Genomic DNA, 18,199 nt, shown 5'->3' on the forward strand with positions numbered 1-18,199 from the left:
TCAACTTCAGCAGTTTAATAAGAAATTAAATATTACTCAAATTCAGCAATGTATTTTGAAAGAAATAAACAATGACTGACCAGAATTCATCTTAGGAATACAGGGGTAGTTTAATGTGTGCAAAAAGATATTAAAATCACATGAGTAAATTAAAAAATAAAATATATTTTATTATTCTGATATCTGTTTATCTTTATCCTTAGTTCATTAAGAGTCATTCCTTACTATACTGAGGATGTTTTATTTCCAACTAGTAAACATCACATTTTTACGTGAAACTCCAAAGTGTTTTCTAATATAGTCAGAATAAGACAAGAATTTTTTTCTGTCATTATTTAACATCATATTTTCAGCAGATCAAGGAACAAATAGATTTAATTGTTCTAAAGATGTTCTTTTTAGTAATAAATGACAAACTAAAAACTGAGCATTTAGTATAACCAATTAAGTTATCCAAGTTTTTTAATGAATTGGACCAGCTGAATTACGCAATTTTGTTAAAATTCAGCCCAGCAATAGTTTCTATATTCAATACAGACACTAGCAGGAATCTATTAAGAATTTTAAACTACAGGCTCTAATGGTAACTAAAATGTGATTTTGAAAAGAATTTCCCAAAAATGGTAGCATCAATCTTGTTGAAATGCAGATAAGTTAGTAAAACAAAGAATAAATAGGGTGATAAAGGATTGTGCTATGGGTTAGGTAAGTCCCTATTTGTGGAAAAAGGGCTGGATGTGGAATCAGAATCTTGGTCTTCTACTAGTAATAGTGAAACCTGGCTGCTAACTTGGTGGTGTGATAATGGGCAAATTACCTAATCTTTCTGGGCCTCACTTTCCTCAACTTTAAATTAATGTTTGAAACATTTGGCTAAGAAAAGTAGCATGTTTTATTGGAAATTTTGAATTTTGAATTTTTTTTTTAATCTGTAGAGACTCAAATCCTCTTCATTTCTTGAAATTGTTTTTTAGGATCATTAAATAATGTCTGTTTTAACTTTAAATATTTCATTTCGAGATTCGTTTCATATTGTCACATGTATTTGTAGACTAACTTACTCTTAAATGTTAAAATAATGATAAGATTGGTTACATGAAAATAAAGTTCTGCATAGCAAAGCACAACACAATATAAACTAATTCAAAAATCAAACAACAAACAAGACATATTCACAAATCATACTATAAAGGCTAATTTTCTCAATATGTAAAGAGTTCTACAGATCAATAAGAAAAATGATAAAAAAATGAGCAAAGGATATTGTTCAAATGAAAAGGAAGTATAAATGGCTTTTCATTAGGGGAGAACAAAGGCCAATGTCACTGATAAGAGATCTGTAAGTTAAAATTATAAGATACATTTTTCAAATTCTGAAATATCAAAAAGTTAGATAACAGGGTTGGTGAAAGTGTAAAAGAGACACTTTCATTTATTTCATATATTGCATATACTCCATAGGCAATTCCATTTCTAAGATTTTATCCCAGATATATCCATATGTGTACAAAATGACAGATATAACTATTCCCTATATTATAAAATTACAGAAAAGTTATCTTATTGTAACCATTCTTTTTATAAAAAACAAAACAATCATTTTGAATACTTTATGTTAAAACTCCCCTTTGAAGTATCACTGTTTGACCTTTTATAGACTGAAAGCATTATAATTATTATTTTTAAAATTTTTTAAAATTTTTATTTATTTATTTTTAGAGAGAGGGGAAAGGAGAAAGAGATGGAGAGAAACATCACTGTGTGGTTGCCTCTCGGGTGCCCCCAACTGGGGACCCAGCCTGCAGCCCAGGCATGTGCCCTGACTGGGAATTGAACCAGCGACCCTTAGGTTCACAGGCCAGCGCTCAATCCACTGAGCCATACCAGCCAGGGCATATTATTTTATTTTCAATGTCTCTTTTTACAGTCTAGCCAGTAGGAGTCCCTCTTATTCTTTTAACACCACCCAGACATTCCTGTAAATATCCTTTATAGTGGCAACTGGATGGTTTTACACTCTCCTAAAATTTCCACACCACAAGACATGGAATTAACTACTCCCTTGAGAACTTCTAGGACATTTTTAAAAAATTGAGAATAGTATTAGAGGCCAAAATTTGGGCTCTTGGGGTTAGCAGGGACCCATCAAGGTTGTGGTGAGCAGTCTTGCTGCTACTTTTGGGCCATTTTTAGCAACTGCTGGGGAAAAAAAATTTTTTTTTTAAATACATCTTTTTGCATTGATTTTTTAAAAATTTGAAGCCTTTTTTATTTATTTCTTTTTACTAGTACTTCTATTACTTTAATTTCTTCTTTTTCTTTTTTTATTGTTGTTCTATTACAGTTGTCCCAATTTTTCCCCACTGGTCTCCTCTGCCCTGCCCAAACCCCCCGACCCCCGCCAGTCAATCCCATGTCTATGTCCATATATCTACTTAAAATTTTAATCCAAAATTCAAAATATTAATTATATTTTTTCTTTTTATAACTCCTCTTTTCCTCATCCATTATCATTTGGTAGCCACTATATTATTGCATATGATGTTTATATTTCTTTCATAATTTACTTATTTATGCCATTTGTCCATTTTTCTATTGAGGTACTCATATGTTTCTTATTACTTAAAAAGACCTCTTTATATATTAAGAATATTACCTTTAAAAGGTTAAAAAATACTTTAAATATATTTGATATGTTTATGCCTATCTTTTCTTTCTCCTAAGATTGTCAGTTTGTGAATTCACTTTTCATTATTTGTTGGGGTTTTTTTTGTATATATAATACTAAGTAGTAAATTGTGCTTATGAAGAGGCCTAATAAAGCACACATTTCTATAATAATATGACTCAAGTAAATGGTCTCCCTGAGCCCTTTTACTGACAATGATGGCCTCATAAACCAAAGATTAAACTCTTAAGTAAAGAGGTAAACAAAGATTAGCCACCTGCCCAGACAGACCATGTGCTGTTTTCGGAAGGCTGCCCAAAAGGAATTCTGATCTTCTAAAGCTGCTGTACCCTTTGCTTATGTACTTCTGTAAGAGTAAGTCTGGTATAGTCTACCTAAAATTAATTGTCATCAAAGAAGACTAACACCAATAGTTAATGAGCATACCTTGGAGATATTGAGGATTTGTTTCTAGACCATCACAGTAAAGCAAGTTTAGGCATACCTCAGAGATACTGTGAGTTCGGTTGCAGACCACCACATCAAAGCAAGTGTCACAATAAAGCAAGCCAAAATCTTTTTGCTAGTGGAGGGTCTTGCCTTAACTTTGTAAAAAAAAATGCAGCACTTGTAAAGCCCAATAAAGCAATGCACAATAAAACAAACTGTGCCTATAATTCTTATATGATGTCAATCTCCAAAAGACAGTGACTACCTTAAAGTTAACTTGTCGATGATGACATAGTAGTACTGGCTATCCCTTTAAAAAAGCTTCCGTTGTGACAGAGCCTATCCCAACTGGTTACATTTACTGTGTCTAATATCACATCTAAATCCTAAGCAAGACTGCTCTTACAAAGTTTGATAAATGTAACCTGTTAGTTTAGATTACAGAAAATATCTTCCTCATATTTGAAGGAATTATTAGACCTAATTACCTTTTAGGATTGTTAGAGAGTTGGAAACAGTATCTAACCCAGTCTCGTATGTACACAGCAGACACATAGTAAATGGCAGCTGTTTTTATTGGGTGTACTTTGTCATTTTTGCCACCATAAGCACCTTCAGCCCACTTTTTATCTCCAGTTAGCTACAGGTCACACATATGTGAAAACAGTTGTCTAGAAAGTTGACTCACAGTCTACAATTTTATTCCTACCAGCTTTCTCTTTTCTTAGCAATAATCGTCTTTCCTGATTGTATTTTATCTCCTTGAACACAGTAATTTTTCATTAATGGAAACTCATAGATGATGCATGCAAAGAAAAGTTGAACTCAGTTAATCAATGTTCCAAGGCTACCAGAACAGAGAATGCTAATAAATTCCTTTGCCCGTCTCTGCAGACATGCCACCACTGCTCTTTGAGGTATCCTCCCTGGAGAATGCCTTTCAGATTGGAGGCCACCCTTGGCACTACATCATCACACCTAATAAGAAGAAACAGAAAGGAGTTTTCCATATTTGTGCCCTTAAAGACAATTCCTTGGTAAATCATAAGTGATCAGACCTTTTAGTAGCAAATTAGTATCAAATTCTTGCTTCTCCACTTCTCTAATAGGTTCATGTTCCTAAGAGTTACTTTTTTGTTTGTATTAATTTGTGATTAATGTATAGTACAGAAGAGTACAAAGAATGTAGCAAAGGCTTGTGCTACCTAGAATTTAAACATTAGTATTTGAAAATTTTTAGGGCACCAGAGATTACTTAGGTGTTTTTTCTTAACCAGTCTCCCAGCAAGTGATCCCATGTAAAACATCTCTGAAGCTTCATGATGGGAATCATTGATGAAATATGTTCAGGCTGCCTCTGAAATTGCTGGTGGAATATATTGTTGGTTCTGCTTTTTCATTATTTGTTGCTATTTGCTTTCCAGAACAGAACCAAATAGAGCTCTGATATTCACAATGTAAACCATGAAACACTGTGAACTTTCAAGGGTATTCTTAAGTTATTTATGGTGAAATAGGAAGAAATAGTACATGGTAAGACAATGGACATTTCTACCCATTAAATCAATTTTTCTTTATTTAAAAAGTGATTTAGCATTGACTTATCATTTAATAAACATTATTTAGGGTCTACTGTGCACCAGACATGGCCAGGATACACTTCCTTCCCTTAAGTTGCTTACACTCAAAAGAAAGCAAATCTGTAGATAAATTATGAATAGATGCTGTCCGTTAAGTACAGTGATTGAGGTAAGTGCACAAGAGTGAGTGCACAAAGGGGTTCCATCTTTGTTCCATATTGCTGATTCAGTTTTATTTATTTCTGGAACCTCTCGATGTATCAAATTAACTTACATTTCTGAGGTATACTCACCTTATTCCACACCCATATCTTCCAGGATTTTGCTCAGTCCCTATTGGACCCATTGGCTTTTAAAGTCACAGTTCATCTTTTACCATGCTGAAGATCAGTACAACCTTGGGTTCATTTATCTATTTCACTTAATGTGGCCACCAAGGAACACTCTGTAGTGTTCTTGTTTTCTTTTTATAAGAACATTGTTCCCGAATGACTTTTCATTTCATATGGCAGCTCCTGTTTGGCCCAGCCCAGTGATACCCTCTTGTACAGCAGACTCTTAAGGGGCAGTTTCCTGCCATGATGGTTCCGGTTTGATTGCTCACCTCTCAGCCAGAGGACACCCTTCAGCCAACAGGACCTCCATTTCTTTTTTTACTTAACTTTTCCTTGCAGTCAAACCTCACACAGTTTATACTCTGGGTATTCAGTACATATTCTTATATAAGAACTGATAATACATATCCTGTTATCTGTGTGTGTATAAAATGGCCTTCAACATCCATATCAAGCATGCCTGTCAAGTACTCTCCTTCTATAATAACTGATTATGATTATAATATTTAGTCAAATCTGTATTTCAACCTATTCATAAACAATTGCCAAATCCAGGGGAAATTTCAATCCTTGTGCCAGAGAGCTTTATTACAGTGACATCTGCCCATCACCTCCTCACCTGTCAGTGAGGAGGGTAGGTAACCCCAAAACGCTTGCATCCAAACTGAAGAATTCAAAAAATGTTTCATAGCCTTCTCTAACTGAGCTTTAAAATCTAGCATTTGAACAAATAAAAACTACAGTAAGTTGGTAATAATGCTGCTTAGTGTTTAACACAGAGTAGTGATGTTTCTTTTGTGTTATAGATATTATAATAAAGAGAATAGTCTCCTAAAGAAAGACATGTATAGTATGTTCATGTTTTATATTAAAGGAGCATCTGAAGCCAGTGCCATCATGGGCACATTCATTTCAATGGCTGCAACTAAGGTATTTAATTGCATTGATTTTCTTTTAAAATGTAATAATTCCATCATTCCTATTAGAATATTTATTAAATTCTGAAAAATTAAAACTCATTCTTTAGTTTGGTACATAACATATGTTAAATTCAAAATTTTAAAAAGCACAGCATATAAAGCACTTGTGATGTAGCTACAGCCTACTTCTTCAGTCTCATGGCTGGACACTACATGTTTCAATTTAATTTTGGCAGCCACTTGTGTTTATATACATGCATGCTCTATAGAGTAAGACTTCTGTGCTTTTGACTTTGCTGTCTCTTCTTTCTACCCCTTTTCTGTTCATCCTTGAAGGCTCACTTAAGCCTTTTTTCTTCCTGAAATTCTGCTGACCTGTATTGGAGGCTTGATAACATCCTGTGCATGGCTTGGTCACTTTGTTTCCTACACTGCCTTGTTATTGTCTGTTTATTTTCTGCCTTGCCCTCTTGATTATGAGCTTCTTGATGGCAAGGATTATGTTAAATTCATGTCAGGCACAAATGCCTAGTGTGATACCTGAAACATAGTGTGCTCTCAATATATGCTGATGGAATAAATACATTAATATTTCAAAAACTTTTATGAGTACCAAATAGAAAAGATGGTATCATTTCACTTTAAATTGGAGAAATTAAATAATTTAGATGACTTGGATTAAGCTAGTAAAGTTTACATATTCATGTTGGTATTAGTTTCTAGTGCTCCTGTGTATAAGGTAAACATTTATGTACATATGTGATTGTATATCATGCAGGTATCTGTATCTTTATTTCATTGTCTAAATATATTACTGTGGAATATATCTTTCTACTTGCCTTAAAGGCTAAGCAGTGTTGACCCATTTCATCAGCAATAGAGTTTAATATCTGATTTATCCAAGGAGATCATATGATCTGTGCCTGAGATTTTAGTTTTGATTACATGTTTTATTTTCATGCCACCCACTCCTCTGAGTGACAGTTTGTTAGGAATGGGGAAGTGAGGAAGAAGTTGTAGGGGACTGCATGAGCATAGTAATTGTGGCAGGGTTATATAATTGAAAGTCCGTGGACTTTGGAGTCAGATCCGCTGTTGAGTAGTAGGTGCAAAACATTGAGCAAATGATTTATACTCCTTTTCTCTCATCCATAAAGTGGAGATAACAGTCTATGCTTTGAATGTTGTTAAGATCAAATGAAGTAATGACTGTAAAACATCTAATGCAGTGCCTGACACAAATCATGTTTGAGATATGGTGACTAAGTTATCATTTGTGAGGTATCATGTATGGTACAGGGTAAGTCTTTGAAACTTCTGCATTTAAATGTTCTAGATTTCTCAAGTTTGAGCATCCTATATCAGCCTTCATAAACATTCCAGTTTAACTGATTAACATTTTCTCTTCCCTGACCTTTGACTTAACTGATGTGTCACTGCTGTTAGATTTGAAAAAAATATTTTACTTTCTTTTAATCTTCATTTTCAATATTTTTTTCCAACTTCAGGCGAAAAATGGGATTCAAGAAATGGATTGTTGTTCTCTAGAATCTGACTGGATTTATTTTCATCCTGATGCTTCTGGTAGAATAATACATGTTGGCCCAAATCAAGTCAAGTGAGTATTTTCATTACTTACTTTAAAATGAAAAGCAGCTTTTGGTAGCATTTATTGGCATCTTTTTTTGCCAGCTAACTATTGAGCCAATTATGGAAGTAATTAGCTCCTTGTAGTGTGCTTTTTCAGGGACTGATCTCTAGATATTTTTTTCTGTTTGTTAGCCTCATCATTAATGTCTGTAAATCTTCAATCTGAGTAAGTTCTTTCATGGATGATATATAAGTGAAAGAAGATGACACATTAGCTGTCCTCATCAGGTCTTAGTTCTCCAGGTTTAATAACAACAAAGATGATTTGCCTTTGTTCTAAATGACTGCCTTACCACAGAAGTAGCAGTGTTTGAAGTCAACCTTGTTTTTCTTTGTTTAGTCACATCTTCCAAGAGTTATCTTCTCCTTCCTAGAAACAGTATTCATTTGGCTTCTCTGACATGAGTTTTCCCAAGTGTTTTCCTCTTTCTGTGATTTGTTCTTAGCATACTCTCATGTGCTTCTTCTACTCAGACTTGAATTGCCACGTGTCCTTGGGACTTGGACCTTGTCTTCTTCTCTCAGTTTTTTTCTCCAGGATTCTGTATTCTCTTGGCTTCAAACATCATGTATACAAAACTAAAAAATTTTTATCCTAGCCCAAATCTCTCCTCTAAGACAATATTCTAAATATGGAATCTTCTTTTCTAAATATATTTTATTGATTATGCTATTACAGTTGTCCCAATTTTTCCTCCCTTGCCACCTTCCACCCAGTATCCCCCTTCCCTCCAGCAATCCCTGCCCAGTTCATGTCCATGGGTGGGGTATATAAGTTCTTTGGCATTTCTAATTTATATACTATTCTTGACATGCCTCTGTCTTATTTTGTACCTACCAGTTATTCTTCTTAATTTCGGCATTCTTAGTCTCTTAATCACTCTCCAAGTGATCTCCATATCTATGATTCTGTTCCTATTTTGGTTGTTTGCTTAGTTTGTTTTTTTCAAGTCAGTTGTTGATAGTTGTGAATTTGTTGCCCTTTTTTTTAAAGTATATTTTATTGATTATGTTGTTACAGTAGTCCCAATTTTTTTTCCCTTTGCGCCCCTCCACCCAGTACTCCCCAGTACTACTCCAGCAATCCCACCCTCCTTAGTTCATGTCCATGGGTCATGCATATAAGTTCTTTGGCTTCACCCTTTCCTATATTATTCTTAACTTTCCCCTGTCTACTTTGTACCAACCAATTATGCTTCTTAATCCCTGCACCATTTCCCCATTTCTCCCCCTACCCCCTCCCAACGGATAACCCTCCAAATGATCCCCATACCTATGATTCTGTTCCCATTCTGGTTTGCTTAGTTGGATTCTGTATTTATTTATTTATTTATTTTTAGATTCAATTGTTGCTAACTGTGTTTTGTTTTCATTTTAATGTTCGTAGTTTCAGTCTTCTTTTTCTTAAATAAATCTCTTTAACACTTCATGTAATAATGGCTTGGTGTTGATGAACTCCTTTAGCTTTACCTTATCTGGAAAGCACTTTATCTGTCCTTCCATTCTAAATGATAGCTTTTCTGGATAGAGTAATCTTGGTTGTAGGTCTTAGATTGTATCACTTTGAATACTTCTTGCTAGTCCCTTCTAGCCTGCAAAGTTTCTTTTGAGAAATCAGCTGATAGTCTTATGACAACTCCTTTGTAGGTAACTCTGCTTTTCTCTTGCCGCTTTTAAGATTCTCTTTATCTTTAACCTTTGGAATTTTAATTATGATGTGTCTTGGTGTGGTCCTCTTTGGGTCCAACTTGTTAGGGACTCTGTGCCTCCTGGACTTGTATGTCTTTCTTTCACCAAATTAAGGACATTTTCTTTCATTATTTTCTCAAATAAGTTTTCCATTTCTTGCTCTTCCTCTTCTCCTGGCACCCCTGTGATTCAGATGTTAGCATGTTTAAAGTTGTCCCAGAGGTTCCTAAGCCTCTCCTCATTTTTTGGATTCTTTTTTCTTCCTGCTGTTCTGATTGAATGTTTTTTCCTTCCTTGTGTTCCAAATTGTTGGTTTGATTCTTGGCTTTATGCTCTGCAAATGTTGGTTCTCTGTAGATTTTTCTTTATTTCATTTAGTGTAATCTTCATTTTTTCACATATGTTTTTGCCATATTCAGTGAGTTCTTTGAGCATCCTTATCACCAGTGGTTTGAACTCTGCATTTGATAGATTGATCATCTCTGTTTCATTTAGTTATTTTTCTGGGGTTTTGTTCTGTTCTTTCATTTGGGCCATATTTCTTTGTCTCCTCAATTTGGCAGCCTCCCTGTGTTTGTTTCTGTGTATTAGGTAGAGCTGCTTTGACTCCCTGTAAAAGGCACCTGTAAATTTTGTGGAGTGGAGCCTTAGGTAATTGCCAGGGTGGGGCAACCCACTTTATAGCTTTGTGGCTCTGTGTTGGGGGGAGGACTCAGAGAGGGGACAATGCTGCTGCCTGGCTTCTGGAGGTTTGACTGGCACTCACACCATTTCTAGTCACTTTGCCCACTTCCCGTATGTGACTGGCGCCCTTTCAGCTGTTGCCCTGGTGGTGATTCCCAGAGTGGGTGGGTTTGTTTCTGTTCTCGTCTGTGCAGACCCTTTAAATGAACTCTCCTGAAAATCCGGCAGTTTATTCTGCTGCCCCAACACCCACTGGTTTTTACAGCTAGAAGTTAGGGGATTTATTTTCCCAGCACTGGCACCCTGAGCTGTGCAGTCTGGGGCTGGGATCACTTGCTCCCAAGGTATCCCTCCTGATTTTTATCCACCATGCATGAATGTGGGACCACCCGTTCTGCAAAACTGCCATCTCTCTGCACCACATGGCATCTCCACACCTCTCTACCCATCTCTGCATCTCTTCCCCTCCTACCCATCTGAATGAATGTGGCTTCTTTAAATCTTTGGTTATTGGACTTCCTTACAGCTTGGTTTTCTGATGGTTCTAGTTGTTATTTGTTTTGAGAAATAGTTGTAATTCTTTCTGTGGTTGCGCAAAGAAGCAAAGCATGTCTTACCTGCGCCTCCATCTTGACTGGAAGTCTGGAATCGTTCTTGGCACTTTCTTATCTTCTTGTCTTTCATCAGTCTTTGTATACTTAAACATTCATGAGCTTATTTCCTCTCTCTGTCTCTCTCTCTCTCTGTCTCTCTCTCTCTCTTTCTCTCTCTCTCTCACACACACACACACACACACACATACATACATACATACATACATACATACATACCATATATCCTGTCAATGCACTTTATTTTGCTATTAAATATTTCTTAAATCTGCCTCTTTCTGTCCTTGGCCACTGTCACCACCTTGGTCAGACTATTATCATCACTAGCCTGGACTATAGCAATTTAATAGTGTACTCCAAAAATCCACTTTTACACTCTTTAAGTCTGTTTTTTTTTTCTCAGCAGCTAAGAATGAGTTTTACAAATGTTAACAAACACAAAAGCCTAACCATGTGAATTCTGCTTTAACCTTTTTAAGGCTTCATATTGCTCTTGGCATGGTCTGAAAGAGCCTCCCTCCAACTCAGTTTACTTCCGTCATGCTCTCTTTCTGGAAAGCTGAGGACCTCTTCCCTCTGTTAGGAGTCTTTTTCCCTTATCTATTCTACCTAATTTCTATTCATATTTAATGCCTCAGTTTAAATGTCCCTTTTTAAATGCCCCAGCTTAAAGAGTCCTTTCCAATACCCCTTTTTGATTAGCTACCCCATCATATTTTAATTGCACCCACTGTGTAATCTCCCTCTATATCACTTACAGAAATTTTAACTTATTATTTGTGTGAATATATATTTAATTATCTAGCTTTGGAATCATGAGCTCCATAAGGGAAAGAGTCTGGTTTTTTGACACTTATAATCCCAGCACTGAGCACAGTGCTGAGCACAGACCAGGTGCTCAGTAAGTGTTTGTTGAATAAGAAGGGCACTGTTTGCCTTCTTTATTCCTTATGCTTCCTATTAATTAGTTTACTTCCCTGGATTGAGTATAAGGAGGATGACAGGACTTAACGAAATAAGATTATGAACTTTTACGAAATGTCTGAAAGCTATGGTTCAGCTTTAGTAAACCTTACTTTTAATATTTGTTACCACCCATCTTTTAATATTAGTTTGAATTTAAAAAAGTAAAGTCCACAAAGAGTGTGTGCCCTTTTGCCATGTTGTAAAAGATAGGCATTTTAAAATATTGTCACTAGTTAAGATAACTAATTGAGTGTTTTAAAATTAATCTGATTTCTTTGTCTCTGGCAAACTCTAAGTCCTCTGGCTCTTCCTGGCCACAGTAGCTGCTTCTCCCTGCTGTTCCCTCTGCCTGCATTTGAGACTTTAAGCTTTGAGAACATTGTGCTTTTGAAGCTTGTTAGTAGGTAGTGAACAAATTATTTTATTTTTTCTTGATTCAGGAAACCATTTTCACTCAGAAAACCTAAATCTATAGAAAAAAATCCTCAGAAAAAGAAAAGTATAAGTCAGTTGCTCTATCATGTAATATTTCTCTATCATGGAAACTGTTAGGTTAGGCTTAGTTGGTAATCCAGTCTGCCTTACAGTTAACTCCAAGTGTTGTTCATTGATATCTTGTTTTATCTTCAGAAATAAAAGTGCAAATATTTACAGGCATACTTCAAAGAGATTGCATGTTTGGTTCCAGACCACAGCAATAACGCAAGTATTGCAATAAATTGAGCCTTAATCTTTTTGCTGGTAGAGTGTCTTGCCTTCAGTTTATAAAAAATGCACATCTGTGAAGCACAGTAAAGTGAAGAGCAATAAAACGAGGTATGCCTCTACTATAAGGCCATTGTTAAAGTAATGTAAACAAAAATATATTTCAATTTAAAGGCCACACACTGCCCTCCCAAGAAAACAACCTTACATGTAGGCCGTGTATACATTGAAATGTTATACATTGAAATGTAAGCTGAAATGTTAAAGACTGTTACAGGATGGCAGAGATGAGGTTATTTAAGTTACTTTCGTTAAGCCAGTTTGGAAGATGGATTAAGCTTGAGCACGCTACTTCATTACCTACCTCAGTGGCACCTGTGGTCACAGATCCTACATTTTTCTAACAAAATCTTTGAATTTGAAGGAGTTTATGGACACTTAAGTGATTAGACATTAATATTTCAGACCAATCAGAAGGAGAGAACTAAATCAGTACTGTTACTATAATTTTCATTTGTTGAGTTTCATTTCAGTAGTTCAACTTTGGCATTTTGATGGTGCATTGAAGTCCTTCGGTTCTTAGAATCCTTTTTCCCTTTTCAGAGTTTTAAAGCTAAATGAAGTAGAAAATAATAGCGCCCAGCATCAGATCTCTGAAGATTTTGTCATTTTGGCCAACAGGGAGAACAAAGTAAGGATATTTTAAAATCCTTTGTATATCACTGTCTTTCTATGATATATAAGAATATGACAATGCAAATGTGTTTGCATTTTAGTGTGGCCGAAAGGAACAGCACAATCCTATAAAAGTCTGTACATGGGTAGTTGGTCTTAGCCCCATGTACATGGGAGATTTGAAGAGAGTTGGCTATATTGAGTTTTTACTTTGCTTATTTCTATTTCCTTTCTGGGTTTCTCTTTAAGGTTTTACTGATGAATTATTGACCTTTGGGTTTGCTTAATTGTGCAAACTTAGAGTAAATTGTGAAAGATATAAATCTTTAAAAATCACATATCATGACTTAACTCTAGATAGTCTTTTTTCTTTAGCATATAAATTAAGAATGTGAAGAAAATCATGTAGGAGGAAATTTCCAGTGCATAGTCACTCTATTTGCTGTACAATACTAAAGCAGAATCAGAAGGGTTAATGAAGTAGCAAATCTGTAAACTTTGTGTTTATTTTTGCCTATTTTTGTATTTTATCCATTAAAAACTACTGTAACAAGTATTTTTATTTATTGGAAGATCATAAATCTGATTCAGAATTTTATCAGTTGAGAAAAAGAATTGTGGATGTTGGAGAAGCATTGGTTAATTTTACCAAATTTGCTAATATGATTTTGCAATTGACTGCATATAATAGGACTTGTCATATCTTTTTATTTCTCTCCGTATGATAGGATGAAAACTTGCCCACTGTTACTGCTTCTGGACGGGTGGTAAAAAAGAAATTTAATCTTCTGGATGACGACCCAGAACAAGAGGTATTACTTTAGCCAGAGATAGTAAACCAAACTAGTGTGTACTTGCCCTGTGGCTTTTAAATTATGCTTCCCAGACTGGGTACAGGTAGGGAGTGAGCTCCATGCAGGCTTGGTCAGTAGGATTGTGCATACTATTTCAACCAGTCTACCCCCGGTATCCTCTTTCTTCAGATTAGAGTTACTCATAAGATTTTATTTGCAGAAAGGTTCATAGGACTGAAATAATTTGAAAACACCATTAGCTTATTGTTTTGTTTTGTTAGTGTGCACACTTTCTAGGGAAATTTCTTAATATAAAGCTCTTGAGTTATATCCTAATGACTGGCTTTTGCCTTATTTTTCATCTACTATTCACGGATATGCTTGTTAATGGTCGCAGGCTAGGGGAGGAGGGCAGGAAGGTATAGTAAATCAGTTCAGCCTCTGGCCTCAACTTGACATTACTAGTCACTGAGCTAATACATTTTTATCCTTTTGTTTTAAAAGAGGCATTGGAAGGACTTTTGAAATCAATCGCCAGTTATTATGCTTCAGATTTATAACCATTGCATAAGTACTAAATCTATTTAGATGGTAAAACCATATTGTTTGTGTGACTCTTTCTAGGTAGAGATATTAGAGTAGCCTTCTGAGGATAGTTTTTGAAAAATTAAAAAAATAGGTTGGAGGTGACCTCATATGTGGCTGTCAAAAAAAGAAAATATGTATATTTATGAATCACAGAAATCCGTTGAGAACAAAGCAGAAAGCTCCCTACCCTGTATATAAAACTATACTCAAGAAAGACATACTAAAATTACCAAAAGGTTGCAAGAAAAATTAAGGGAGAAGAAGGTAGTAGCAAAGAGAAAGAGAGATTCTACATTTTGAAATGAGAAAACAAAAACTTTTAGCCTGTAAAAGAAAAGTTGAAAGGGGTTGTGGGTAAAATCTATAAAAACACTGACACTCATACAAGAAATTTCCCTTTGAAGGTTGACCAAGTTTAGGTTAAGGCAAAAACATAAATGAAAAAGAACCACATGTAATAAATCTATGTAAATTTTTATATCATAGGTGGTAAAGGCAGAAAATATAAATGGATTAAAAATCATTTTGACCAAATGTACATGAAGGGTTGGTATGCAGCGATTAAGAGAAATTTTGCTGTATCTGTAGGATGTGCTTCTCTATAGGGGTTCCCATGAGGCTTTGGAGCCCCAGGTTTCTGGAGTTAGGGTTCTGGAGTTAGGTTTTTCTCCCTTAAGTCTTTACCATCATTAATCTAACTAACATCTCTTCTGTCACTCCTGTTTGTGGCATAGATTTCAGTACTTAATATTCCCCCTCAAGTATAAGCAGCAGTTTTTTGCTTTGGGGAACCAAGAAGGGTTAAAAAAAAAAAAAAGATGGCAAATAGAGTCATAAATAGTGTATGATAGGTTGTCAGTTCTTCTTAGAACGACCTTTTTTCTGTCGTACGAACCTTCCTAGCATACTGAGCAGTCTTCAGGTATCTGGGAACCAGTGAGCACACACATCAGAGACAGCACTTGAATACCTCTTTTGAATTTGGAGAAGCTCTTTTTTGCTGTCATAATAAATTTCAGTTATAGTTTGGCTGACCATACATAGACTTGGTTATGTTTTTCAAAAGCTGTAGGATACTGCTTAAGTCTTGAAAATCCTGAGACTGATGTTTTAGGCATATGAGTAGAGACACATTTCTCTGTATGTTCCTACCCATTCATTCCTTTTTTCTACATATTTTCATAAGTAATAGGATAGTTAGAGTACAAATGTAGAGATTATCTGAGTAACTGGATCTGTCGCTCTTTTCCTCTGTCTTACCCATCTATATTCCCCAAGACTTTCAAAATTGTGGACTATGAAGATGAATTGGATTTACTTTCTGTGGTAGCTGTTACTCAAATAGATGCTGAAGGAAAAGCTCACTTGGATTTCCACTGTAATGAATATGGAACTTTGCTTAAAAGCATTCCACTAGTGGAGTCATGGGATGTGGTGAGTAGAGGTCATGGAATACTAAGTTGTAAGAGTTCTCTTTATTGGTGGCGTTTATTGAAACAGCTGTGTTACTGTGTATGTATCAGTCCAAGCTCACCTAGACTAGTGGCCACATGAAAGAGGTTATTGGACTACATGCAAGACAAAACAAGTGCTTCCTAAGGCTTCCTTCTCTAGGGACTAAGGATGTTGCCTTACCAGTGGCCTTAAAGATAAAGCCTTATGTTTTTATTCCTGAGACATACTGTTTATTTTCTTACCATAGTCTTTGGTTTTCTCTCATGTTAAAAGTTTGGTAATATTTTAAAAAACAAAGGTTTACTTACTGTGTTGAATCCCCACAGTTACTTAATAGAAGTTATATCTAAGCATGTAGGGTTTCAAGGCATTATTTTATCCAATTCTTGTTTTAGCAGTGGAAAATCTGAGAGATTTAGCAACTTACCCACTGTCACATGGTAAAATAGCTGCAGTGTTGGCAATAGAATCTGGGTGTTCAGACCCCTAAGTCCAGGGCTCTTTTCATTCTCAGCATTTTGTGTCATGCTTTTCTCGTAAGTAATCTGCATAGCCACAGTTAATGAAAAATAAACCATTTCTCACAACTATTTTGCCTCCAAGTGTATATTTGAAGATCCCTAGCATGGGTGCTGTGACATTTTAGTGACACAGTAGTGAATGTAGTTATATGAACAGCTTCCATTTGACTGTGTTTTCATTGCAGACATATAGCCATGAAGTTTATTTTGACAGAGACTTGGTACTGCACATAGAACAGAAACCCAGCAGAGTCTTCAGCTGCTATGTTTACCAGATGGTATGCGACCCTGGGGAAGAAGAAGAAACGACAAACAGAAGTTGAGAAAAAGAGTGAGATAATTTTAAATTTTGAGACGTAACATATGAGACTTCTAGACAAACACCCCAGCAACTGTGTTCAGTCCTCCTTTTTATTATTTGTGTATCAAGTTCTTCAATATTTTCCAGAAAAGATCTTGTAATGTCTTCAGATGACTGTAACTTCTTTTTTAAACTCTTACCATACAAGGTGAGGAGAACTTCATTTTAAGTAAAGGATTTTTAGAATGCTCTCCCAAGAAGTCTAGCATTCTAGAGCTTTTAGTTAGGTGGTGATATAAATATAAAATGTATTTCATTCAGGGTCTAATATGGCTCTTAAAGGATAGTATGGAATTGTGATTGTTAAGACTAGGAGGAAAAGACAAAAAGAGATACAAAAGACAAAGAAAGAAGTCCTGTCTCCTCTATACCAAACTTTGCTTAAGGATGAGAAATGAGATCTGTAATGCGAAAGCATACTTTTGAACCAAAAATGTGTCATCACAGTTTTTTTTAATCTTATATATGTATCTGTGTTTTGTATTTGTATTTGTACAGATTATTTTTTCTTCCATGGTTTTATTCTCTTGGCTTGATGTTTCCATCGATTATTTGTGTTTCTATCATAGACTAATGTAAAAGATTCCAAGCAAACTTTAACTGAAATTTTTTCCAATATGTAGCTTCTTTAGGTCTTAATCATTAAGAATGTTGTACTCATTTCACCATTCTGTTTATTTGGGGTGTCTTCCAATTGTGCTTAGGCAATATTTTCAAACCTGTACAATAAGATAAAAGTATTCTAGGCCACATCAGTTCTACTCCCTGTAGAAGAGTGGTTAGTTCCAGGAGTAAGTTTGGGAACTAACTGCTTATCTAGAAAAAACTTGTGCCTTTATCCAAGTTGTGCAATGAGTATGTTTTTTTTTCTTTGTTAGAACTGATCTAAATATGGTCCTTGAGCTCGGATAATCATTCTTCAGAATGTTAAATAAAAGCAACCTAAGTCTGTAATAGAAAAACAATAAATAAATTTTAAAAAGTTAATAAATAACATGTGAGGATGTAGAGAAAAGGAAACATGTGTGCACTCTTGGTAGGACTGCAAATTAGTGCAGCCACTGTGGAGAGTAGTATAGAGATTCTTAAAAAAAAAAAGGCAACTTAAGTAGAAGGAGAAAATATTTCATTTCTTTGTGCTTTCTGTTTGAGAAATCCAATTGCTTGCAACACACATGTTCAGCACATTTCTCTGAGTCAGCCTCAAAAGAATAACTAGTAAAAATAGAAGGGGAGAAAACAGCAGTAAAAATCATTGTTCATTCAAATTTAAGGTTAAAATAAGGGATTTTAGCTTTGATGATTTACACAAAAATCCTTTATTTTTGGTTTGATCTCATGTTAAAACTCATGTGAATTCTGCCCTATTCTGCCCTTGAAGTTTGTGGATAAATTTCAAGCTTATTATATGATAATCAACAGGGCTGAGGAGAGACAGGTATTAGCTATTCTAAAAGTCAAGAAATTATTTCTGGCTGGTGTGGCTCAGTGGATTGAGTGCTAGCCTGCGAACTGGAGGGTCACCCATGCCTGGGTTGCGAGCCAGG

The 18,199-nt window shown here is 35.3% G+C and overlaps 1 protein-coding gene across 2 annotated transcripts in view; it reads left to right on the forward strand.

The window, feature by feature from the left end:
* The window catches only part of DCAF17 (DDB1 and CUL4 associated factor 17), a 33,162-nt gene extending 15,417 nt beyond the window's left edge, over positions 1-17,745 (forward strand). For both annotated transcript variants that reach the window (XM_090280686.1, XM_090280690.1), the window contains exons 9-14: positions 4,013-4,155; positions 7,462-7,571; positions 12,862-12,949; positions 13,662-13,745; positions 15,594-15,749; positions 16,477-17,745. In XM_090280686.1, coding sequence (XP_090136812.1) covers positions 4,013-4,155; positions 7,462-7,571; positions 12,862-12,949; positions 13,662-13,745; positions 15,594-15,749; positions 16,477-16,614 — 719 coding nt within the window. In that variant the 3' untranslated portion in view covers positions 16,615-17,745. The remainder of the gene's footprint in view (positions 1-4,012; positions 4,156-7,461; positions 7,572-12,861; positions 12,950-13,661; positions 13,746-15,593; positions 15,750-16,476) is intronic.
* Positions 17,746-18,199: the final 454 nt, after the last annotated feature.

This window comes from Furipterus horrens, unplaced genomic scaffold (assembly GCF_987537825.1).
Source record: "Furipterus horrens unplaced genomic scaffold, mFurHor1.1.pri manual_scaffold_1, whole genome shotgun sequence".
Lineage (NCBI taxonomy): Eukaryota > Metazoa > Chordata > Mammalia > Chiroptera > Furipteridae > Furipterus > Furipterus horrens.